Source organism: Lineus longissimus, chromosome 2, assembly GCF_910592395.1.
Source record: "Lineus longissimus chromosome 2, tnLinLong1.2, whole genome shotgun sequence".
Taxonomy (NCBI): domain Eukaryota; kingdom Metazoa; phylum Nemertea; class Pilidiophora; order Heteronemertea; family Lineidae; genus Lineus; species Lineus longissimus.
The window spans coordinates 23,422,746-23,447,851 of NC_088309.1; the positions used below are offsets into that span (position 1 = coordinate 23,422,746).

The window sequence follows — 25,106 nt, forward strand, 5'->3', positions numbered from 1 at the left end:
TAGCCGAATTACCGAAAATTGTTTTCTCTCCGAAAGGTAAGAACCTCCCTCTCCGGAGGATTAGTCTCCGTTAACTCATTCGTAAGAGGGAAACGTGTTGCTTCTGAAAGGTAGTATTTGCTTGATTGTACTGCATTCACATGATAATATTGACTACAACAATTCTGAACAAGGTTTTCTTGGATTCGATGATAGTTATTTAGTCATCAACGCACGCAAGAGAACCCGTTTGGAGAGACTGCTTTAACCCCATGATATCTCAAAATGGAACTGTCCACTACCTCAGATTTTGGCATGTACAACATTCGTGGATTACCCAGAGGACCCTCCGTAGTGCTAAGTTACAATGTCATTGGGATCAGTCCAAAGGGTTAAAATTAGCTCAATGTGTATTGGCCTTGACGTCATGTTACAACGTACGTTGACGAACATGTGAATCTAGCATACATGTATCAGAAGAATTAGAATAAATACCAAGTCATTTTTTACGTCCTGCTTGTAGCAACAAGGTAGTTTCCAGTGATATTGCTTAGTGAACAAAACTGGTGATACATGTAGAGTTACCATCATAGAGGATGAAAGGTTCTTGAATGAAACATTTTTTATCGTCAATATATTTCTTAGACCTGTAACTTGAAGCGATAATAGCCATACCTTTCGTTCTGTTATTGCGATTGTTATCAATTGAATTACCAATCTGCCCCTTAATTATTCAAAATTTTTTTTCAGATGTACATATATTTACAAAACATATCGTCATTAACAAATTGGTTATCTGATGCTTCGCATGTGATCTAAATCAGCAGTAAGTGAAGATGTAGAGGATATACACCCATAAGTTGACTGGTTATACCTACCAATCGTACACCACATATCGTGATGTGGATTTTGAAAAAGTATACCTTAGACTTGCAAAGGTATACCTACCCCTGCGCATGTGCATCAAGATGCACTGGAACAATCCGAAATGTTCAATATATCACTAAGATTCAACGACGCAATTGAACATGCTTTACAAATATATCACAGTCATCATAGGTGACGCAAAACCAAACATGCACCAGAATATCTGAACAAAAGATCATACAAAATTCCTGTACACCGCTGGTAGGCCTCCCACTCACATAGGAGCGGCCACGCAATACATGTGTTCACCTTGTCCTCTGGGCAATTAATGACATTTAATACGTGTATTACGTTACTAGTAGGCTGCGTCATCACCTGGAGTGTTTACACTTCGGCGTGGATTAGAATAGGTCAAAGCATGAACTTACATGTACATGTACTTCTATTCATATAGATCAATCAATGTGCTTCAATTAATTCCTTTAAAGCTGTACTTCTAACCTCTTTGTCAAGAGAGAGGTTGTCTCCAACTGAGTCAGTTAATTAGTTTTAGTGTCAAATTTAATCGTCTTCCTTGCTGAACAAAATGACTCCAAGATTTAGGACTTCTTAGGGGCATTGGCGGTACACTGAAATATCAATAAACCAGCTCCACAACTTGCAGAAGTTGGAACAAAAGTTCTAGATTTTTAATCCGGTAACGCATGCGCATGATTTTTGGGAGTCATTTTTTCATGCTGCAACAACTCAATGAGAGGCAACCTAGCATTTGCTGCTGAGCAAAAGTAAACGGTGCAAGTATCACTTAGCAACCCGTACCAATGACGAGGCCTGGCGATTGTTTTTACTGTATAGTGTGACACAACTTTGGATACATGCAGTGTTTGTGTCTGAAGCTGATCTAAACATTGATCAGCTGAGAATGATCGTAGTCCTGATCAAATGTATTGGATGATACTTGAAAAGTCCCAACAATATGAAAGTTCCAAGAATTTCAGACTTAGGACAGTTAGCCCTCATCTAAATTAAGATGTTACGAAATTAAAAAAATTGTTTTGTACACGAGGCAAGGTCTGAAATATTGATTCTGTTCCTCCAGTCTCTGCCTCTATCCCAATTCCAAGTATACTCCGCCAGGTGTATTCTCCTTTCTTTGAAGAAGGTACACGGGGTCCACCGTGGGGTAATTGATCGATCAGAGGACTTTGATAACTTGCATCTTTCATAATCTCTGGGTTAGCCTTTGGCAATATTGGAACTGTTCGGCAGAAAGGTCAACAGACTGGTCCTCTTCCCAAACGATTGTCGATATAATTCTGACCTAATCCGACCAGGTGTACTTCTCGATGAATAATCAAGAGTACAGGAGAATCCCTCTCTCTGGAGTGTTTACTTGAAATTTCCAGAGACGTCCGTCATAATGACTTCCATGACAGCGTGGTGTAAAACTTTATCGATTGGTTCCAAGTTCGGTACCGAGGTTTCGAGTATTTACATGTATCATTGTTTGGATGGTACCGGTCAGGTTCCTCGCCAAATGACTGATTCGTGTATATTCCGATCAGATATAAGAATAATGACCAACACTGACCACATAATCATGTTGGTTAGCCAGGAAACGAGATACCATCTTGAAGTCGCAGTCGGGCTAACCTAATAAAAACTGAACGGAATTCTCACCGACTGTGATTTATTTTACCAAGATATTCTATTTTCATTTTGATAACTTCAATAGCATATGTCCATTTCTTGCTTCTGTCATTGTCTTTCGTTGGTAAAAGGAGTACCAGACCAGGCGCTGGTCAAGTGGTGGATGAGCCAATCGCATGGCTATGCATGGCAATGCAGTGCTTACCTGTGCAAGGCGTTGTTATTCTGACCTTGTACAAGTGATTACAGATCATGTATTCAAATAGGAAAGTTGGAATGCACTCTCTTGAATGCATTGAATGCACACACTTGAATTCAATAATACATTCATTGAATGCACTCACTTGAATGCATTGAATGCACTCACTTGAATGCATTGAATGCACTCACTTGAATGCATTGAATGCTCTCACTGGAATGCATTGATACACTCACTTGAATGCGTTGAATGCACTCATTTGAATACATTGAATGCACTCACTTGAATGCATTGAATGCACTCACTTAATTACATTAGATGCACTCGCTTGAATGCATTTTGAATTTCCAGTTCAGTTTGAACATGGTGGTTCGAACGATTTAAAAATCGTTATCGGTCGAGCAAGAAAAATATAGCTATGGTTATTTCAAACGATCAACGCATGATTCTGGTAAGGCAGATGATTTAGTTATGCCATTTCATTTAAGGTGTATTTCATCACAGGACTTTATTCTTTAGATGTTATTCCGGGGTGTTTCAGGGTATGATCATCCGTTCATGTGCCGCAACGGCAATTGCGAGTAGGCTAATTGACCAAATTACCAATAATTGTCTCTCGACGGAAGCCCGACACTAATATGATGGCAGGTTCAACAAAACTTCAAATCCTACCTGTAGACCGCTGATATTAGATATATGATCAGTATACTCCTCACATTCGATGGCCTATCCCGAAAATGGCTACCAAGATCACTTGTTGGTTGCCGATTTGATATATATGTTTGGGTGAGTTTATCAGCCGTCAATTGTGATGTCGCCTTGATACTAGTCTATTGACGGAAATAAGGATTACATGTAACTAGTTTTCGAAATCCAACTGGGATACGATGGGCCCCCAGCTTCTTCGGCAACAAATCTCATAAATGATGATCCGGACTAATTGGACACTAGTTTGATCAATATACGCTGAGCTCAACACCCGTCAATGGTTTGTCTCAATAGTATATTGAACGTCGCCTCAGTCGTTTATTCCTTGACATGTGTCCGTCATGAGATTAGCCACAAGGCGGAAATATATTTTCTGGCTAGGTTGCGTCCTTTTGATGTTGCCAGAGAGTGCTATTGTTAAATTTATTGGTTTCCTGTCAAATCTGGCTAGGACACGCGGTTGAGGTGATCATCTGCTTCAACTTCCTCCACGAGCCGACGTGATAGATTGTCGCGCTTATTTATGGGTGTCTAGTCTGGCACTGACATATTCATATAGAACCTGACGGCTCGTCTTAAGACTTGTCCGTTCCAGGCATAATCAATGCTTTTAGGATTCGCAAATTGTACCCTACTGGTACAAGAAATTAGTCACTGATCTATCCCGACTGTGGCTAACTAAGGGGAATCCCGATGCCACCCTATAGATAATTACCCAGTCTTTCTCTTGAAGAGCTTGCCTATAACATGCTTAATGAGGTTTGATGAGAGGTGACTCAGAGGCACTCGTGGTAGGATGAAAGTGGTTGGGAATTGGACAAGAGTTATTTGAGGCTGAGGTAACCATACACATGACACCCATCCAACAGCACGAACCGCTATTGGTTCTTCCACCATTCGCCCCCAAATGCACTTTCAGTAATGCTTCTCTGCTTGTTCTCAGTCCCACGTTAGGTCTAACAACAAGACGTAAATATCGTTTTAACCTCTTGCCTATAAAACGGCAAGGTACAGCCATAGATAACGAAGTTAAAGCAGAAATTAAACATGCTGAACTGATCGAAAAATGTGACAAGGACATGCATAAGATTCATGTCGTCTGCAGTGTAATCGTTCCATTCTATGATGTAATTCAAATAGGTAAAGGAAGTTGATGCTGGGATCATGAAAATAACGTATAGTGTAGAAACAACGAAAAGCGAAATAAGGACCTTGTTGTCTTGAATCGGGTTCTTTGAGGGCACTTTCGCTGCGACTGACATCTTCGCACGTTGGATTCCGATGAGGATAAGGGTGTTTGCTAGAATTATTGCAAGGCATGGGATGTAGTTGTGTATCAGTGTGTCGTATTGCCATAGCCAAAAGATATTGGTAAGATAAAAACAGGCGTCTAACCCTTCTGCAAGACTGTAAGTTTCATTGAGCCACAATCTATGAACGCTGAAAAGAATCAACAAAATGCATTCAATGATGATGACGATCGCTCTCTTCTTTGAAGTTATATTCGCCCGTTTTAGTGGATACCAGACCACATATGCTCTCTCTGCGGAAAATGTCGCGATGACCCAGGCTGATGTGCATTCTGTGACATGCAGAGCAAATCCGAGAAACTTGCACGAAAAGCTGGAGACAGTGAAAAAGTTGATAGAAATTGCCTTGTTCGTGAGTTTTGGCAGACCGTACGCTAACCAGTGACCAAGGCCAAGGATTAAAATGACCCAAGAGTCGGACACGGCTAGTACGCTGAGATACTGTACAGGGGCGTCCGCGCGGCGCCTCGTCCTGATGAAGACGATAAAAGATAAGGTGTTACCAAAAATTCCAAGTGCAAGGATGATCGGGATGATGTAACATTCAACAAATGTAAGAAAACTCTGAAAACTGGCTAAAATGTCCAAGGCAGAATCGCCGGATGAGTTCTGTGCACTCGTTGAAATTGTCATCATTGCATTCCTCCAAGATACATGTTTTCTTCATCCACACATTCCGTTTAATAACGCCAGGATATCACCAACTTGACGCCGTATATATTACGCAAATGACACTGGACCAACGATTTATATGATATCAAAAACAAAGACTGTGGGTATGAACTTCATTCTATAAGGTCTATTCTGGAAGATCTATTGTTAATCTTTGACGTATCATCATGGTCAAACCAAAAATAAATCCAAGTTAATATAGCAGCAGCTACCTTGTACATTTCCTTTGCCAGATCAGGTAAATCTGAATTTGTCTTCATCAAAGGGACTTTTACTCCACAAAAAGTGAACTATTTCGCCTTACCACCAGCAAAATCGTACACATTATAGTGCAGACTACACTGCACATTCACACCGTATAGGCCTACATTCAAGCGCCACCTGTCGGTTTTATGAAAGCCATCAAAGTAACTGCCCTGACGTAAGAGTGCCTTTAAGATTCCTCTATGTCATTCTTAAAATAACATACATGTACATGTGTGATCGCTTTTGCTCAACTGATAGGATGATGTTGCTTTTTTATCTTGTCTAGGAGACATTTCAATTTCTCAATCCGGACAAAATGTTGTCAAATTCGGCTTGAAATCTCTGTGTTTAATCCACCAACTCACAGGGCATTTTTAATCTATCGCAGTCGTGTTCGCCAGTGCAATGAGATCATGACAAGATAGAATAGGAATATATGGTTTTTAGCGTTGGGATGGATTCGTATACAATTGTCATTGTATCAGATGTACAGAAGTTATATATAGTTTAGCGTATAGAGCCAGACTTTGATTTTAGCCGAGAAATCAATTTCAACCGAGTTGAGAATTAACTTCCAACGGTTTTCCCTGCATCTGGAACCACACGATGTACCACAACGATGTACTAACATGTTCATATCTTGCTGTGCGTGCATGTAGTACATATCTCTTGAGAATATTCATTAGCTCGGCATACTGATTCTCATTTTGGAGTGTTATATGCAACCTATTGAAGGTACAAAGACTCCTCATAGACTTTTTGCAGGTAGTGTTAAAGGGGTTAGAGGCATGTACGCTTGAAATCTCATCAAATTTTGTAGACCAAGTTTGGAGTTCTGGAAGCATCCTCCCTCATAGTAAAAAGACCCAACAGCAAGGTGGACTATCTTTGATTGGGTTAAAGTCGGCCTAGGAAAGCTAATTTGCAGTTAAAATCTTTTAGAAGTGTCTATATTCACAAAGACAACCTCAAAGTTGGCATACCAAAGTTGTATTTTTTATTTCAAAGATGACATACTTTCGGAGCTAGTTGGCACGGGACAAACGTGCACATGTACTTTGTTAAGCTGCTTCGCTTCGGAACGTGAACTGTACCGCCGGACCTGGGCGGCCCGGAATTTATAAGGGATGTTGACTCCAATTTTAAAAGCCCTTGAGCCACTTATCAGAATGGCTGTGTTAATATAAAGCCAGCTTGGAGTGCGTACTCCTCATATCACCACAAAGCACCTCGAAGTAACGTTTGATTCAGAAAACTACATCGCAAAACCTAAGGTAAGGCAACTGAACTCATTTCTTGTTTCGGATCTATTTTAACTCAGTAACATAACTTTTTTTCACATTGATATTCGAGTTATCCTGCAATGTAAAAAGTACGTCTTCTCGGGTTTGTGATTAGAACTTTTCCTTCTCTAAATGTCTTCTTGCAAAGTAAAAAGTACGTTTTCTCGGGTTTGTGATTAGAGCTTTCCCTCCCCTAAATGTCTTCTTGCAAAGTAAAAAGTACGTTTTCTCGGTTTTGTGATGAGAGCTTTCCCTCCTCTAAATATCCTCTTGCCAAGGTAAAAGTACGTCTTCCCGGTTTTGTGATTAGAGCTTTCTTTTTTTCCACCACGATGACTTCTTGCCAAGGTAAAAAAATATCATCCCGGGTTTGTGATAAGCTTTCTCTCCCCATGCTGTCTTCTTGCATTTTGTCTTTGCTGAGGTCAAAGTAGGTCTTCCCGGATTTGTGATTTCACTTTCAGTTGAGTGCCAGGCCCTTGGGCCCTTTGTTAAACTAGTCAAGCCATGAAGACCGCTGTCGTTATGATCCTGGCCCTTGTGCTAGTAGGCGTATTGGCTACATTTGTCATCGAAGGTAAGTTGTGGAGACTTACTAAAAATCTACGACGATATGGCTTCGTCATGCCATTATTTTTCTTTCTATCAAAACAGGAGTTACATGTATGGCCTCACTTGTCACATGAACAGACACTCATCTCCGTGAAAAATTTTGGTTTGTCACAATGTCTTTTCGACAATTTCATTGACAAACATACTGTACCTGTCCTTGTGATGATTCCTGGTTTGTCACATCCAAAAAGTGAGCTTCGTCAATGTGATAAAATCTGAGTATGTCAAATACCATTATTACGGACCAGGAGTTGTCATTACGACGAAGACTTTACTTGGAACCGAAGCTCTTCTGATGCTAAAAATGCATCACACCCGTGCGGCGATCGAGTGATCCCGCTTTGTTTTTGAAACTTCTTTGATTATAGGATGTACACGTGTCCTGTTTTTGTTTTAATGAAGAAAAAAGTCTCCATTTTCTCCATTCACAGTTGATTCGGCATGTACGCCTTCAAGAGGGAATATATGCAGTAAACCCACCGACTGCGGCTGCGGCGGCGTCTGTGCAATGGAAGGGATTAAGGGTATATGCACACTCTAAAATACTAGTAACATAGGCGAGTCGTCCTTGGTTTCTCGGCAGAAGTAGACACGCATCATCTCATTTGGCTGTACATTAATGTTGTCCTAAAAGAGAGCGATGAATAAAAGCTGCAAAGCAATAATGTTGTCCTCGATTTCCTTTTTGCATTTTTTTCAGATGTACGTACATGTACTTACAAAACATATCGTCATTAACAAATTGGTTATCTGATGCTTCGCATGTGGTCTAAATCATCAGTGGGTGAAGATGTAGAGGTTATACACCCATAAGTTGACTGGTTATACCTACCAATCGTACACCACATATCATGATGTGGATTTTGAAAAAGTATACCTTAGACTTGCAAAAGTATACCTACCCCTGCGCATGTGCATCAAGATGCACTGGAACAATCCGAAATGTTCAATATATCACTAAGATTCAACGACGCAATTGAACATGTTTTACAAATATATCACAGTCATCATAGGTCACGCAATACCAAACATGCACCAGAATATCTACACAAAAGATCACACAAAATTCCTGTACACCGCTGGTAGGCCTCCCACTTACATAGGAGCGGCCACGCAATACATGTGTTCACCTTGTCCTCCAGGCAATTAATGACATTTAATACGTGTATTACGTTACTAGTAGGCTACGTCATCACCTGGAGTGTTTATACCTCCGCGTCGATTAGAATAGGTCAAAGCATGAACTTACATGTACATGTACTTCTATTCATATAGATCAATCAATGCGCTTCAATTAATTCCTTTAAAGCTGTTGCTGCTGAGCAAAAGTAAACGGTGCAAGTATCACTTAGCAACCCGTACCAATGGCGAGGCCTGGCGATTGTTTTTACTGTATAGTGTGACACAACTTTGGATACATGCAGTGTTTGTGTCTGAAGCTGATCTAAACATTGATCAGCTGAGAATGATCGTAGTCCTGATCAAATGTATTGGATGATACTTGAAAAGTCCCAACAATATGAAGGTTCCAAGAATTTCAGACTTAATGACTTCCATGACAGCGTGATGCAAACCTTTCTCGATTGGTTCGAAGTTCGGTACCGATGTTTCGAGTATTTACATGTACCATTGTTTGGATGGTACCGGTCAGGTTCCTCGCCAATTGACTGACTAATTTTGTCTCAGACACTAATCAACTTCGTGTATATTCCGATCAGATATAAGAATAACTAGAACTGAGATTTCACAGGACCACCTGTGAATTCATGACTCCAGGGTTGTTTTGAGGGCGATATCGTAAGAGTTGGTCTTGAGTATGGGAACCTGAAGGTCAGATTAGCCACAAGGCGGAAATATATTTTCTGGCTAGGTTGCGTCCTTTTGATGTTGCCAGAGAGTACTATGGCTTAATTTATTGGTTTCCTGTCAAATCTGGCTAGAACACGCGGTTGAGGTCACTGTCACTGGTCCGCGGGGTCTATCCTCGAGATATTGATGATTAAGGAAAATGCCAACCCATGGTGAGTCAACATATGTATAATAACAGTGGTAAAAGCTGCTATATCCTCCCCTGCCATTCATGATTACGCAAATTCAACACCAGACAACAACACATTACCTTGCAACCCGATCGACCAATCTCCTAACTCCAGGCAACTTCCTTAGTACCAAGTTGTGTGAACAACATCTTACTGCGAAGCAATACCACCAGCTCCGTTCAATCTCGTCAATAAAACTTGCCAAAAGCTACTTACCGTCACATTAGTCGGAATTTGGACATGCCAATTCTGGGTATCTCTGCAGTTGCTCTTGTAAACAATTCGTATTGGTGTACGGATATACTGGGGATCTATAAAACTGACAGGCCACCAACTTCGAAGTTGGATCATGAAGAGCCGAGCAACATATCGTATATAGGACATTGACTTCAGCTACATCGCTGAAGGCCGTATTCTGACAAATCGATAATAAACACGGTCAATGAATAAGGTCTTCAGACTTGTATCCGGTGTTCGAGCTTCCATGATTGATAATAGGTGGCACTTCTTTGCTGCTGCTTCGTATCCAAAAAGCTCGCATTCAAAATATTCCGAACAGATTGCGGCACAAGACATAAAAATTGCGTTGGTGATAGTTTTTTTAATTTGCAAGGCAAGATTTATTGGCCGGGTCCTCTTCTTAAAGAAAGCTGTGGTCGTTACTTTGTTCGTAGCTGTAAATACGCAAATAAAACAAGACCATGTCATGTTTTTCATTCCTTTTCTGAAATATATTTTGTTGGCACAGACTGTAAATAACTTAGATGTTTCCCATCTTCTAAATGTACATGTAAGTATGACGAAAATAAAAATGGCGGACGGATAATTCTGCGAAATGGCGAGTTAATGACAAAGTGACTGATATTATACGGTAGTTCTTCCGTATTACGAATTAATATCGAGTGACTTGGCATTTGACATCTTGACCACCAAGGTTTTTGCATTTTATCGAGATTTCGAGATATACCCTGACTACGTTTAAAGGGAGTATACATGAAGACCATGTGAGCCAGGGTGGGCAATTGATGGCAGTAACCTATTTCAATGTACAGACCATGGAGTGCTTCAGTTGAGAAACCTATAGCCCGGGATACGTGTACATGAATTTCATGGTATTGCCAAGAAAAAATTGCAATGATGACTAGCCTGTTTTTCCGTAAATGATAAACTCTGGTTGGTTCGAGAACCGCGGCGATCGACAATTCACTTTCTTAAGAATACAGCGAATCCAAATGGAGTGATACGCGATTGCCTGGCATTTGGACGTCTTGCTGCACAATCTGACGCATTCTTCAAGCGGCCTCTTAAATATTAACACGAGATCTCCAGATAGACAATCACCAGTTCGAGTGGTGTAACCTGGTATGGCACCTGTGAAGTAAGAAAAACATCGTTAATTTTGTTTAGGACACCGGCCCGGAGTAGGCATATCATACTCTAACAATAAGAGTTCTGGGCTTTTCAAAAACCTTCAGGATTTGCTTCATGTTTTTCCCTTTTCCTACAAAACACTAAAAACATATATATGGTCGAGCTCAGTAAACCGGGGTGGGGGGGGGGGGGTGGTACCAACAAAACCGGCCACAAGGGCCTAGTGTTCCAGTCTTTGAAATAATCACCGTAGGCTATCATTTACACAGTGCTGCAATAGCGTTTTCGTCTTTGATCGGGAATTAACCCACAGTCTTAAACTACATGTATTTTGAACTGAACTTGAAAAAGAATGTGAAATATACTGGTATGTGAAGAAGTAATATTGTCCTATAAAAATATTTGACTAAAGTAAATGACACGCATACGGAGACGAATGAAAGACAAGTATGTCATTAACCCATCCGGCCTTCGTATCGTTCAAAATAATCCAATCATGGGTGTGTTCAAGAAACAATGAAAAGGCCTGCTGAGGAGACTGCGTAAAAGCTAAGAAAGACTCTGGATTTATCAATGAAGATTAATTTCGCTTTATCTTTCGAAGTGACTACTTGGCAAGCCCGGCTTACCAAACAGCGACTTTTTCTTGTCCTGAATGGAGAGCCGAACTCATTAATATTAAAGTAAAGTCTCCAGCTCGCCAAACAAGGTAGATTTTTTACCTGTTTGGCAAGCCCGGCTGGCCGAACAGGGTGGCTTTTTAGTGCTGTTTGGCAAGTGGCTCTCCAAACAGGACAAAAAAAGATGCCTGTTCGGCGAGCGGCTTGCCAAATAGACCCGGCCTTTATCTTTATACCAGGCAAATTAAAACCATTTTTATAGCAAGATTCGAGGATGACCTCTTTGAGATCTGGATTCTCGTTTGTCATATATTTTGCAAACATTCCTTCATTCCGAATCCCGATGGTCAGCGTCCTGTCTTATCCGGTAAAACGAATGTCTGAAGTTTCGTGATGCAATAGGACGGGTACGACAAAATTCACCGTTTCAGGATAATTTTTGAACTCCTATGTACGTCATGTTTGTATTATCGAGGCAGATGTGGAGTATAGCCGAAAATCCTGGTATAAAAGCATATTGTGAGGATCGTCTAACGGATAGAATAATACTCACACATTATCGCTGGTAGCACGACTCCAAAGATAACTAACTTGCATCCTACCCGAATTTTCACCATTATGCGATAAGGCTCGTCCCAAGTGTCTCCAATCTCTACAGTTTTATTCATTTTTATAGAGACCATGAGCCTCATCTTGAAATCTAAAATTACAGTTTGCAAAATAACTGAATTCATGAAGCGTAAGGTCCTAATGCAGCATTATGCGTCACTGTTTAGACCCTAGACTCCTACGCAGTTGTTTGCAATTTCCCAGACAGAGGACGGTGCTTAATTTCTGTGGAGCTGAAAAGTACGCTGGTAAACGATCTAGTCCATAACTAAGCAAGTATCAAATTGAATTTTAGAAGGTCGACACTGTCATGTTCGTTGGTAAGTCTCTATATTGAATGGAGTAGACACCCATTGCATGTCTTTCTTTTGAAAACTATGGTGAGGTAATATATATTCAATATTATCGATCGGTTCAGCAATCACAAAAAATACTATCATTATGTTTTATTGATCATTGCGGAGTATAATTTCATGGACAGACAAGCCCAAAATACATTTCGAGTATCCATTGTCTCTAAAATTGTCTAAAAGCTTTTTTTGAGTATATGCAGTGACGGACAGTATGATATCTATGGTTTATTAGCCCCGCACTCCTTACTCTTCTATATTCCAAGCCTCAGCTTTACCTTCACTTTAGAGGGGAACTTAACTGCAGGATAACTTTGATAAAGGAAAAGCTAACAACTTGGTAATAAGACCCTTAATTTCTCCGTTGGTCTTTTTAAGAAACGTTCTTTCGTCCTTGCGAGGGAGGTTCCGGGCGAGGTTGATTGGCTGCATCACCTGAGCGAATCTTGAAATAAAACAATTTCCTCAAAATGGTCTTAGTGTCCTCCCTGTAACCCTTTCCTCCAGCGAGGCAGTAGAGGTAAAAGTTGACTGCGTGATTGCACATCCAGATATCGTAAAGAAGATGAAGGAGGATGGCGTACATCATACTCCAATAGGGGTCAGTAAGATCATACAAACCACCAACTTCAGGTATCTCTAAAACCACATAGAAAAGCCTATAAGGTACGGTTGTTACCAAATAGGCAATGCTAACCATTACTAACATGGATGTTAACTGGTTTTCGCGCTTTCCCCCATCTTGTCCCTTCTCTGTACCCATTTTTGCACGATTCTTTGAAGCGTGCCTCACGGCGATTAGGATACCGATATTGCTTCCAGCGATCACCACGCACGGAATAAGGCTACCGAATACCATTTGAAAGTTAGTGAAAAGGACTTCGAGCTCTGGATGTCCGGGAACGGATAGACTGAGAACGCCTTCACCTACCATGTAGCCAAAGAGATAAAATCATCAGTTACGAAAACGAATATCTAGCGTGCGTTACAGGCGCGACTAGGGCGGGTGTCCTGTATGGCACATTTTTGTCGAGATTATTAGTTCGCGAAACTTGGTCAGTCGCGAGATCTGCGAATATAAGACACCTGCGAAATTTAGCGGTTTACAGTATAACGAATAATTATGCTTTCTGAACGGCCGTTTCTTTACCTACCTGAGGTGTCATCCGTTATAAGAGTGTGACAAAAGAACGTTGAGACATTGGCGGCAACAACTAGCAATGTTGTAATAACCACACTAATTTTAGCTTGGGTCGCTGTACAGATCCTCTTCGCCACCATAGGGAACCTGATGGCTATGAAGCGGTCAACGGACATTTCGGCTAGAACCAGCCCTGAGGCCATAGAGCAGGTGTAACCGAGGAAATACGTGAACCTGAAATAGGACATCGGGCCTCTTTACGGCATACGCAGCTGTGAAAAGTGCAGATCGCTCTATATCGTCGACGAGTGACCAGTCAGAACCGCCAACTGCCGGCCAGTAATGTTCATGCAGATAACAGTTAAAGATTCCGACAAGTCAATCGGGGGTATATTCAAAATGCTAATTTTCGCCCACCTGTAACCTGATGTTGTTTGAAGGGAGCTTACTCGGCCTGGACTTCGTTAAGCGATCCTTCTACCAGCCAATACATGCGGCGCCAAGGCGCTGTCGCATTGTCATATATACACGCCCTGAAGAGTTGTTCGAGAACCGATTTGATAAAATGATTCTAATTTACTTGGAGTTAATACGTTCCTCTGCAGCACTAATTCTGTTAACAGTTGACATCTTACTACCAATGGTGTATATACGTACTCTGCCTCGAGCTCCCGTGATGGCCAAAAGGTCGCGAGCTTAGTCCGCCAAATTTCAATTTCAATCCCTTGTAAAAGCACATTCACTGCATCGGGGATTGCCAATCCTACCATATAGACACTTGTAGTACGTTTCCTGTTATGGCTCATGGTGGCCACTAAAATGATCAAAATATTACCAGGAACTCCGAATGCAACCGGAATGTAGATTGAATAATATGCAATGTTGTACAACACATGCATTAACTTTAAAACACTCGACGAACCTATTGTTTCTTCCGTCATTTTGTGAAATTCAGTTACGTTTACCAAGTCGTGGTTTAAAGTCAACATGATCGCTCTTTGTAATGGTTTTCAGTCGCTAAGATGAGGTTGGCTAAACGAAGATGACGCCTTGTTGTCGGTGACACAATGACTGCCTTGGTTGCCAAAAAGATCACCATGGAAAAGGTAGTCTACAATGTATCCTCCTCTACCCCCGGCGGCGGTCACGGCGATGTGCTCCGATTAAGCGCTGTTCTCCAGACCGGCGTAGATAAACCAACACTTCTAGGCTGATTGAAGGCAGCAGGTTTATCGTTGTGCTCCACTAACAAATATTCAAGCCGGAGGCCATGAGATATCCATCCGAAACAACACATCTAATGTACTCCCGCATCAAAAAAACTACAACTACACATGCATGTTTGTAATGAAATGCGATATACCAATGCAATTTAGCAGTAATGATGCCGGCGAAGACGTCATCAAAAACGAGCTTGATGAGGGAGTATCTGGCAAATTGTATGTTTTTGGAGCAATTCTCACAAAATCGACCACGACTTCCGAACCAGTCAGAATTCTTTAGTGAAATAAAACGTATCTTCGTCAGAAATACGTCTCACGTCCATTCTATACGCCATAAAACAAGACGATTAAGGACTAACATATTTTTCATTACAAACCAATGATACCACGTGGCCAAGGCCCTTTATAATTTTAGAGTTTGACAGAGTTCTATCATTCTATGTTTGTGGGAAATCAGGACTCCTTCTCAGTCCCCGCCCCTTCTCAGTCCTTGTCATCTCAGCTGATTACTGCCACTTGAAGGAAATGGTCTCGGTGGTGACTTCCGTCCATCTCGGACAGTATTTGTTTGGTAGTTGGTCATGTTTGAGGAAGTCATTGCAGACAGCCGACAACCGGGATTTTAGCCTGACGAGGTTATTGATCCGTGTGTAGATTATACTAAGAGGAAAAAAGACAGTGACATGACGTCAGTGTTTTCACTGATCCCTTTGCCTGGTTACCAGTCAAGAAAAAGAAGGAATCGATTTTTCGCTTTTTGAAATTTCTATGAACATCGGGGTGATCAGATGGTGCAAAACCGTTCAAGAAAGCAGTATCAGCACCTCACAGAGTTGAAAACAATGGTAGATATTTTCCTTTGGCGTTGTCGGTAACAGACCGTTACATGACCAGTCTGCTTTCCCCGCTGCTTCGTAAAAGGCTGACATTGGCGCTGTGCACTATCTTTATCTCATAAATCATCGGCGATATTAGGCTCATTTCGGTGACAGATATGTCATACTGGTACCTTGGGTACTCTCGGTTCCCCCTTTGATCAACATAATAAGCTTACAAGTGATACAGAGGGAACTGGCGGATGTTGCATGCCAACGAAAGATGACCTTTATCAGAGAGCAGTCCACGGCCATGAGATCACAGGATGTCATCAAGGGTATAGCTAGAACGAGATATCATTATATGAAGACAACACGTTTTGCCGCTATCGTCTAAGATATTTGGATGGTGGACTCTCCTTTGGGCTGCACTTAGCATTTTCGCCTACATATAGCTCGCACTATATTTTTTTACCAGATGAAGGTATGTATTGAGATACATTGTAACTCGGAAGGGCATGTAGCTCATTCCCAGTTGGTTAATCCAAAACAAATTCATGTGCACAGATGTACGTGTAATCGATGTTTCTTTGCTACAATCATGTACTTTGATCTTTTGGTATGTCACACCATTGAGATGTGGGGATCACACTTTTTGTTCACTAAAAAAGCGTTAAAATCAGTCAGCAAATTCCTTGCATGTGATCTATGGTATTTGGCATATATAGTATATGGTACAGTTTCAAAGTTCAAATAACATAAATGGTGACTCTTTAACGACCTTTTCTCAAAAGTACTCATATAATTTTCAAGTAACTATACATGTAAAAAGGCCTAATACTCGACGACTCGGCGGACACAATTACAGAGCTAGAAGCGGCATTGCCGTGATGAGACTATACGAGGATTACATGGCAGACTCGTTTTCCCAGAGAAACGAGTTTAAAAGTGCAGAGGCAGCAAATAGAACACGACATGGGTTGTCACCCACAAATACGCAGTACATGTTGCACTACGAAATACATAGCTCGCACCGGTTAAGAAATACGTAGGCATTAATTAAATAACTTGGCCAAAGTCAATGTTTTTTTTTTCTGAGCGGTTTTTCTTCCTGCGACATGATCTCTTGTAACAACGTCTAAGGAAATTAAATGCAAACCAAGTTCGCAAGTGTGCTAGATGAAAAATCTAATGGCACCAATAAGCTAAGTTCGGTTCGACGAAAAATGAATTAAGATTTTGTTTAACTTGCCTACTGACAGTCCGCCTAGATGTCATGCTCATTCATGTAACGGCTTAAAGCGGTTTCCGGAATGCAAACCTTCGGGCGAAAACATTAAAAACAAATCACGAATGAGCAAAGACAATGGGTTCTCGCATTTGTGGCATATTTATTGGTGAGTGGGAAATGTGGTTATTACGAACGAATCTACTAAGTCATGATGTTTGTAAGTTGCGAAAAGTGACCCCAGGGACAAAGGATTCCATATGTACTTTTAGTGTCCGGTCTCAGGCCGAACAGGGAAATAGCCAAAGCCTCCATCGTTTCTATAATATCTTGTACATGTAGGAACCAAAGACAGTTCGTCCAAGAAATGGTATACAAAATCTGGATTTTCCTGGCATGAAGGGAAAAACTGTAGCATCAGAATCGTAGAACCACACCAGAGAATGGCATCTGTGTCCACACGCTCTTTTACTGAATGTTGCTCTTGAGATTTATTTTGGTCTCCTCGTTTTTGGGGCCGTTTATTACATCACTTAAAAAGATGCAAGACATTTTACGTTATGTCTTAAGGCTGGCTGGGGGCATTAAACAGAGTCTAGGTCATATTTTCCACGATTTTTTTTATTAATATTGTCTATAAATAGTACAATGCAAATTCTTGTGAAAGCCTCTTTCCTCTTTCAACAGAGATATGAAGTTGAACAACCTTTCACGCAAGTCACAAAGTGATATAATGTTGAATTCCTCAAGCAAATGTATAGTACATGTATAAATCAGTTGTTTGAGAGAAAACCCAGTATAAAATCGAATAATACAACCAATGTGTCGGTGACACCAAGTTGTTCGATGGTACATGATGTCATGTTCCGGCTTGGTCTTTCCGTTTAAACCTGGTGGTGGAACGCGATCCCACTCAACACATTATTGTCCAATATACTAATCATTGATAAAAGTCATATGACAAGAAGATTCAATAGAACTATTGATATGATGATAACTTAACGGCGGTGGTGTTGACACAGTAAGTTGTATAGAAAGATGCCTTTGTTTGATGCTCATGCAGTGGAGCGAATGTTAAAGGAAATGAAACACAGCCTACCACTTCTTGATGATCATGACGTATGTACCAAGAATTATCAGGAACTACCGGGTGACTCATGTGTCAAGTGGGCGAAAATCATGCATGCAGTTTCTACCAATCCTGTATTTGCGCTTTGCGAAAAACTATCCTTATCTTATTCTCTCGCAAGAATCTGCCTATGAAATTCCACAAGGACTTAGCGCATGATAAACTAAGGAAGTTGTATCAGGAAAATTTCCTTTGATCAATTTCAGAGGACGTGACTATTTCGCAAATTCAACTCGAAACCTTTTTCAATGGGATTTGAATTACAAAAATAATCGAGTGATTTTCACCAGAATTCATACCATGGATTCTCAAGCAGCTCCTCAAATCATTGATGCGAAACATTATCAAATCGAATAAAATGGAATGATTACAGTAAAAGTGTGTGTATATACAATATGTACAGGCTCGTGCCCAGGACTCAATTGAAACTAGCATTGATAAGAAACCCTTGGTTGCGAGATAAATTAGTAGAAATTAGGGAGTATCCACTAAGCTCTCGAAATGTCAACGAGAACGCCTATACCATTTTTGACACTAAATTCTTATCACGATGTTGAATAATGGGATAGGGGTTGGCGCTGACGTTTCGGGGTTTTTGTGAAGACTTCCTTGTAACTTTCTTGAACCGTGTTTACTTCAAACAAGACTAGTAGTAATCCATTCTGATCATTTATTATTTTGAGTTGTGTGGAGTACCCCATTGGATTTCTATCCGATATAAAGAATCATTCAGAGTTACACTTGTTCCTTGAATCTGAAGTTACATGTATCAAAAGTTCAGACTAGAATCAAACTTAATCCATAGTGATTAGTAATCATCGTCATAGTAATAGGAATCATCCAATGGTTTCTTCGTCTTCTTGATTTTACGCTTAGACTTTTTATTGTCAACAAACTTAACCTGGAGTCCTTCTAGATTAGCTCCTGTTTTGAGGTCATCAACGATTTCGTCCATTTCTTGCTCGCTCTCGGATTTCTGCTTCTTGTTCTCCTTCTTAGACTTATAGTAATCAGATTCATCAGAGTACTCCTCAGAGCGGGAATCTTTGTAACCGTCCTCGTTAGAATCCTGCATTTGTTTCCTTTTCTGGTAGTATTCCTTCCAGGCTTGCTCCTTCCTGTACTGAGCAAGTTCCTCCTTTCTCAGAATTTCATCATCCTCAACCCGGGTCAGATACGACTTCGCCTTCATTGCTTGCTTTTTATCGAAAAACTCATCAGAGTATTCGTCGGAATCTTCGTCGGAGTATTCATCAGAGTACTCATCGGAGTATTCATCAGAGTACTCATCGGAGTATTCGTCAGAGTACTCATCGGAGTATTCGTCAGAATACTCATCGGAGTATTCGTCAGAGTATTCATCGGAATATTCGTCAGAGTATTCATCAGAATATTCGTCAGAGTACTCATCGGAGTATTCGTCAGAGTACTCATCAGAGTACTCGTCGGAATATTCATCAGAATACTCTTCAGAGTACTCATCAGAGTATTCGTCAGAATATTCATCGGAATATTCGTCAGAGTATTCATCGGAATATTCATCAGAGTACTCGTCAGATTCGGAGACTTCATAGGAATATTCATCAGAGTACTCGTCAGAATATTCATCAGAGTACTCCACAGGATATTTCTCCGTTTTCGTCTTCATGTTGTACTCGTTCTTTGTGTAGACATCTTTGTTCCAATCCTTTCCCTCGAGGGCCAACCATCTCTGCGTTTCGTCGTCCCAGTAACGTTTGGGCGGCTCCTCGTATTGCTCTGGCGTCTTCCACTGCGTCTCGTCCTTCTTAAGGTCAAGGCTTAGAGCGTTCTCCAAAGCAGGGTCACGATTGATCATTACGCCAGACTCGTCTCCGTCACCAGATCCAACGAGGTCAGAATCATCGATGTCCACGAAAGTAGTCTTGACATTGATGTCAGCCTTCCCGATGTAGGACTTCAGCTTATCATCAGTAGCATCGATGTCGATTTCCCCAGTCTCTCCTTCCCTTTCGCTCAGAACCGCCTCAGTTTCCTTTATATCAGCTTTAATCGTTTTCTCAACGTTCTTCTCATTGTCTTTGATGAAGTCCATAACCTTGCGCCAGGCCTCAGAGTCCCTATCAACGGATGGCTTGACGGGGACATTGGGATCGGGGAAGATGTCATTCCTGTGTGACTGACCCTCATTATCCTTCAATGACTCGTACCGCGGCTGCTGCTCCCCACGTATATCGGTTGTCTTCTGGACGACATCGTTGAAAGGCTTTTCTTCTTCGACTTCGATGATAAGTTCCCTGCGGTCGGACTTGCCACAGCCAGTCGTGCTGCACACCAGGATTGGTGTTGCAATAAGGGCGGTTAGGGCAAGGGCGATCACGACAAGGAAAAGGACTCGTCTCTGGGTACAGAACCGCGCCGTTCGGGTAAAGGTCGGCTTCATCTCGATCACCTGGGCTTTGCTGTTTCCCCACAACTCCGGAGGCTCCTCGTCATCTTCGAAAGGAATTGTTATAGGCTTGTAAACGGAATTGGCCGCCATCTCGACGGTTTTGTCCAACGTCTTCTAAAATATCTACTTCCACTCCTATCCGGTTTAAGTCAATGCGTAGAACTGTTTCATATGCAACGAAAAATCTATAAGTATTATCCACTTGTGTTCACAATGGTTTTTAAGTATTTGTCGGTTCGCAGAATTGCGTCACAAACTTCCCAAACCGCCAGGGTTTATTTTTGTAAGGGCACAGCACTGTGCTGTGTTGGCATTCTAAACAATCAATGCTATTAAATTCCAAATGCATGTAGAAGTATCGGCGCGTATAAAGTGCATGTCGAGCTTCGTTTGTGTGACGAAAAATACGGATTTAGGCCATTGACGTGACCTGGGCCTTGTATATACCTAAAGAACTGATCTCGAAACCAATCAAAACGTAGGTTTATTAAGGAAGTAATTAAATTATATCAATAACACTAAATTTTCCGTAAACAGTCCATCATATCGGAAAACCAGAATATTTCAAGGACTACCTTACAAAAACCTGACCACTTTCTGTGTCTGCCTGTCATTCTTTGAAAGAAAACCTCTTGCGCTGTATACAGGCCAATGAAGTTTTATATATTCGAAACTTCCTTGAAGAAGCTCTTTCCTCGAAGATGGACTGACCTGACATGCGTGGTTGCCAAACATATCTTAGTTGTTCCAGGTTCTACCAGTTACCCATATTTTGGTTTAGGGATTTGATACCGAACGCGAACAGTACATCGTACCTGTGCAATAGAATAGATTTCTATCGTCTTGTGTCGAAAGAAACCAAGAGCACCACACTTAACACAGTTAGCTTCTGGTCAAAAGGTCTGAGCACAGTTTTTTACAGAGAGACATGGAAACTGTAATACAGTTTTTTGTTTCGTCTCGAAGCTCCTGGTTCCTATTGGCATGCAGTTATACTATGTTCTCAATTATTTCGTAGGTTTTTGTTCAACAAGCATATTTTTTTATATTGCAAATATGACATGAACTAAAAAAATAATACCAAGAATAATACTAAATTGTACAGAAGTAAAACTAATCAATGCTGTTAATCTAAAATCTTCAAATTTCTTTCGTTTCAGGTTTGGCACATCAACGCAACAAAATACCGTACCGCCAACGGAGCAAGCACGGCGCCATCATTCGACCACACCGAAACCAAAGCGGCGAAGAGCATCGGACTCATCCTCGTTCTGTTCCTTATTTCCTGGATCCCACTGTACACCATCAACACAGTCATGTTCTTCTGCCCAGGTTGTGATATACCCGGTCCGTTGCTGACGGTCGCCATCATCCTATCCCACGCCAACTCTGCCTGGAACCCACTCCTTTACGCCTGGGTGCTGCGAAACTTCCGCAACTGTCTCAAGAAGCTGCTGCGCAGTTGCTTCATCACCAAGACGTTACTGGAATCTGAAAGGTGATTTATGTGGGTTGTGTCCTGTTACATGTATTTGTGCCTTGAATCCAGTCGAGATGGTGACCTCTCGGGACTGGAGGTTGCGATAGTTAGTGGTTCGTTACCACTGTGACACCACCAAACCATATGTCGACCAGGGATATATTGGTCCTATCAAGCATGATTGGTTCCGTATTTACCACAAATAAATTACAGACAATGCAAACGAAGACAATTCAAACGAACACAGAGCAAACGAAGACAAAGACAATGCCAACAAAGACGAATACAATACAAACGAACATGATGACAAAGCAAACGAAGACAATATGAAGTACATGTAATCTTGGTCGTCTATTCGAGTTTTGTCTTATTCCTCCAGCTACTACATGTATCAAAGTATGAAAGCCAATTTTGTACGAGTGTGGCGTCAATGAATTCGCGCCACACAGACGTTCGTACTACGTCTTCGTAAGGGGTGCGAAACCTGCCTAATGGCACAATTGGCGACCCAAGTCACAGTTTCGTCGAGAGACGTCTAGAGATGGCCACACGCTTACATGTAATTCAATGACACATTTTCGTATGTTTTAGAATATAATGATCACAATGTATGTCTGTTTCGTTAGCGTCCGTCGTGCTCTTTTTAGTCACTCTAATATGAGAAAAGAAGCGATTGATTACATGCACTGAGACTGCAATATCAATAAAATTCAGGAATTCAGGTAATAACAACCAAAATAGTACAGTACATATAGCTGAAGCATCAATTATTCCACATGACCTATATATTCTATTTTCACTATAAATACACCTTGAAAATAAGTGTCATCGTTATGTACATGTATTCCATTCATCAGATTCGCTTTTGGGACATCATCGTCAAAAGGTCAATCATCGTCAATCTGGGACAGAGAAACCACCTTTTACGCGGCATGCACAGCAGTGCCATCTACGGGCAAAATGAAAAAGCATGTCGCAGTCGATCGGTAGTTAGTAAGTAAACATCGGAACCTGTCAATTGAACATACGCGGCTCGTAACGCAGCGCACATCGCAGTAGCGTAGAATGCAACTACATTGTACCATAAAGCGACAGTACTCCTTTTTAATCGCTTATGTGGAGATAAGCGTTGGCCGTTTTTGGTCTGTGGTCGTTATCTGCACTGGTAGATTACATGTTGAATTCTGAGTGTGATCTCCAGATACAGGATGTTAATCAATAGTTGGATAATAGAAAATGCCGGTGACCTAATTTTATACAAAATTTCATTTTCATAAATCGGCAGTAGATATGAAAATTAGAAGTTACATGTAAAATGTCCATAGCACTTTCATAGTACTGTTTGCATAATGGCTGTCGTGAATTTACGGACTTATCCTAACATGATATACGAGTGTTCAAATGACAGGTTTCATCGTCAATGGAGCGCGTCTACAAATGAAAGTGAAGTGGTTGACAAATTGTTGCTCTTCAAGACACTATACAGCGCTGTACTCTATCCACTTTCGTTGTTGTCAAGCAAAAATTGAGATATTTGTCTTGTCGAAGGCTACAAGTATACAACACCAACGTTGCGGCAACTAGAAAAACAGCAAAATGATAAAGGCTGCATTTTATATCACTTTTCGAGCGAAAAACACGCCTATCAACAGCAGCATAGAGTGCAACTACATTGTACCAAGATTATTGCCGTTAAAGACTTTAAAACGAAAATTTCAGTTTTGCCAATTTCAGGTCGCTCTTTTTTTTATGTCTCTGATATTACGCTGACATAACGTCTCAAAAAAGAAAAGTAAGTTGTGTACTATGATCCTGGCTAGACTTTCTATTCATCGCTTCTACTCGGAAGTTTGACCCGGAATCAGAACACAAGTATACGCCAGGATAGTTCTGAAGTGGGACGGTATACAGTGTTAATATCTTGTATACATGGACATCACTTTACGCATCGTTACGCTTTGATTAATCTACACTCTACGCATCACTAACAGCTTGATTATGTATAAAAATAGGGGGAATGACCATTTTCACTCACACAGAGAATTTCAAATACGAAGCTAGAGTTTAAAAAAACGTAACGATTCCCAGATCGTACTTACAGATACGCCAAGTGGTCAATTCCCTTGAATATAATACACCTGCGTGATAGTTTTAGAGATCTGGTTTATTCTGACACAATCAACGAAAAGGTTTACCCTAACCAGACTCTTTCAATTATTCATTGAAAGATTCTGCCCAAACAATAAATTGTGACGAGGTCGGCGCCAGACATAATTGAGACGAGGTCGGCGCCAGAGAACGGATAAATTACATAGGAGGATAGGTTGGCGGCTGAACCTAGCGGTGAAATGTAGAACTTCTGAGCAAGATGGTGTGTGACCAGGCAAACATTTTCGTGATTGTGTCAATATCAACTTCGATCTCCGGTCATTTCCCCTGCAGTTTTATATTGGGTGTTTGTCTCTTGTCTCTGTCTCTGTCTCTGTCTCTGTCTCCGTGTATGACTACATTTGTCCCGCATCGCTGCCGCGTACGCGCAACTAAACGGACAAAATCTTGTGGCAGCAGCTTGATTGAATGTTGTAATTGCCAAGCTACAGTCACCTCAGTCAGCGCATTGAACAATATTGCGGTCTATGTTGCAATGTCAGTTGTATTTTACTTACTTGTGGGTGTTATCTGGCTGGTCTGTTTGTTGAACGCATTTACCGGATCGGAGTTCGCTCGTGTAGTAATTTGAGGTTGTCCAGTAAAAAAAGTGAATTAAAGGAAAATCACACAAGTTACAGTGTTAAAAGTAGAAAGAACTCGTGCAACGCGGCAGGTATGAAAACATAGATATAATTTTTCCCTGTGAAATTAGTGGGGCAGTTGTGCAAAAGACCTACGCAAACACCACAACACTTACTTTAAATCATCATCCAATGTCAGGGGGTAGATGTTGATGGTAGGTAAAACGACACTGTGGTCCGACTACGGTCATTCTTTCTTCGAACGGGCATTTTCGCGAAGCACGAAGGGCCAACGCGAACACCTATCTCACAGTTCGATATCCTGATCACGATGTCGAACTGAGAGATAGACGACTGCGTTCGTGTTTCGGGTATCAACTGTAACTCGGACCCGAAACAGGTATCAATGTGT

At 41.1% G+C, this 25,106-nt stretch overlaps 2 protein-coding genes and 1 long non-coding RNA gene across 5 annotated transcripts in view; 2 read left to right on the forward strand and 1 right to left on the reverse strand.

The window, feature by feature from the left end:
- Positions 1-25,106, forward strand: part of LOC135483129 (adenosine receptor A2a-like) — a 49,292-nt gene that overhangs the window by 23,213 nt on the left and 973 nt on the right. The window contains exons 2-3 of one of the 3 annotated variants that reach the window (XM_064763690.1): positions 21,643-21,980; positions 22,820-22,955. In XM_064763690.1, coding sequence (XP_064619760.1) covers positions 21,643-21,980; positions 22,820-22,952 — 471 coding nt within the window. In that variant the 3' untranslated portion in view covers positions 22,953-22,955. Of the gene's footprint in view, positions 1-21,642; positions 21,981-22,819; position 25,106 lie in introns of those variants that run through there. The other 2 variants (XM_064763688.1, XM_064763691.1) reach the window with 2 other exon arrangements.
- LOC135483130 (uncharacterized) lies at positions 6,826-8,202 on the forward strand. The gene is made up of 3 exons (XR_010446297.1): positions 6,826-6,905; positions 7,379-7,491; positions 7,958-8,202. It is a non-coding gene; the product is annotated as an uncharacterized LOC135483130 (long non-coding RNA).
- On the reverse strand, positions 17,545-20,871 carry LOC135483128 (serine-aspartate repeat-containing protein F-like). Its single transcript, XM_064763687.1, has one exon. It carries the CDS (start codon positions 20,570-20,572, stop codon positions 18,860-18,862), a length of 1,713 nt encoding a protein of 570 aa, XP_064619757.1. The 5' UTR covers positions 20,573-20,871; the 3' UTR covers positions 17,545-18,859.

What these genes read in the sequence shown, in the direction of transcription:
- LOC135483128 (XM_064763687.1), bottom strand. Translation starts at nt 20,572, where the DNA reads ATGGCGGCCAATTCCGTTTACAAGCCTATAACAATTCCTTTCGAAGAT.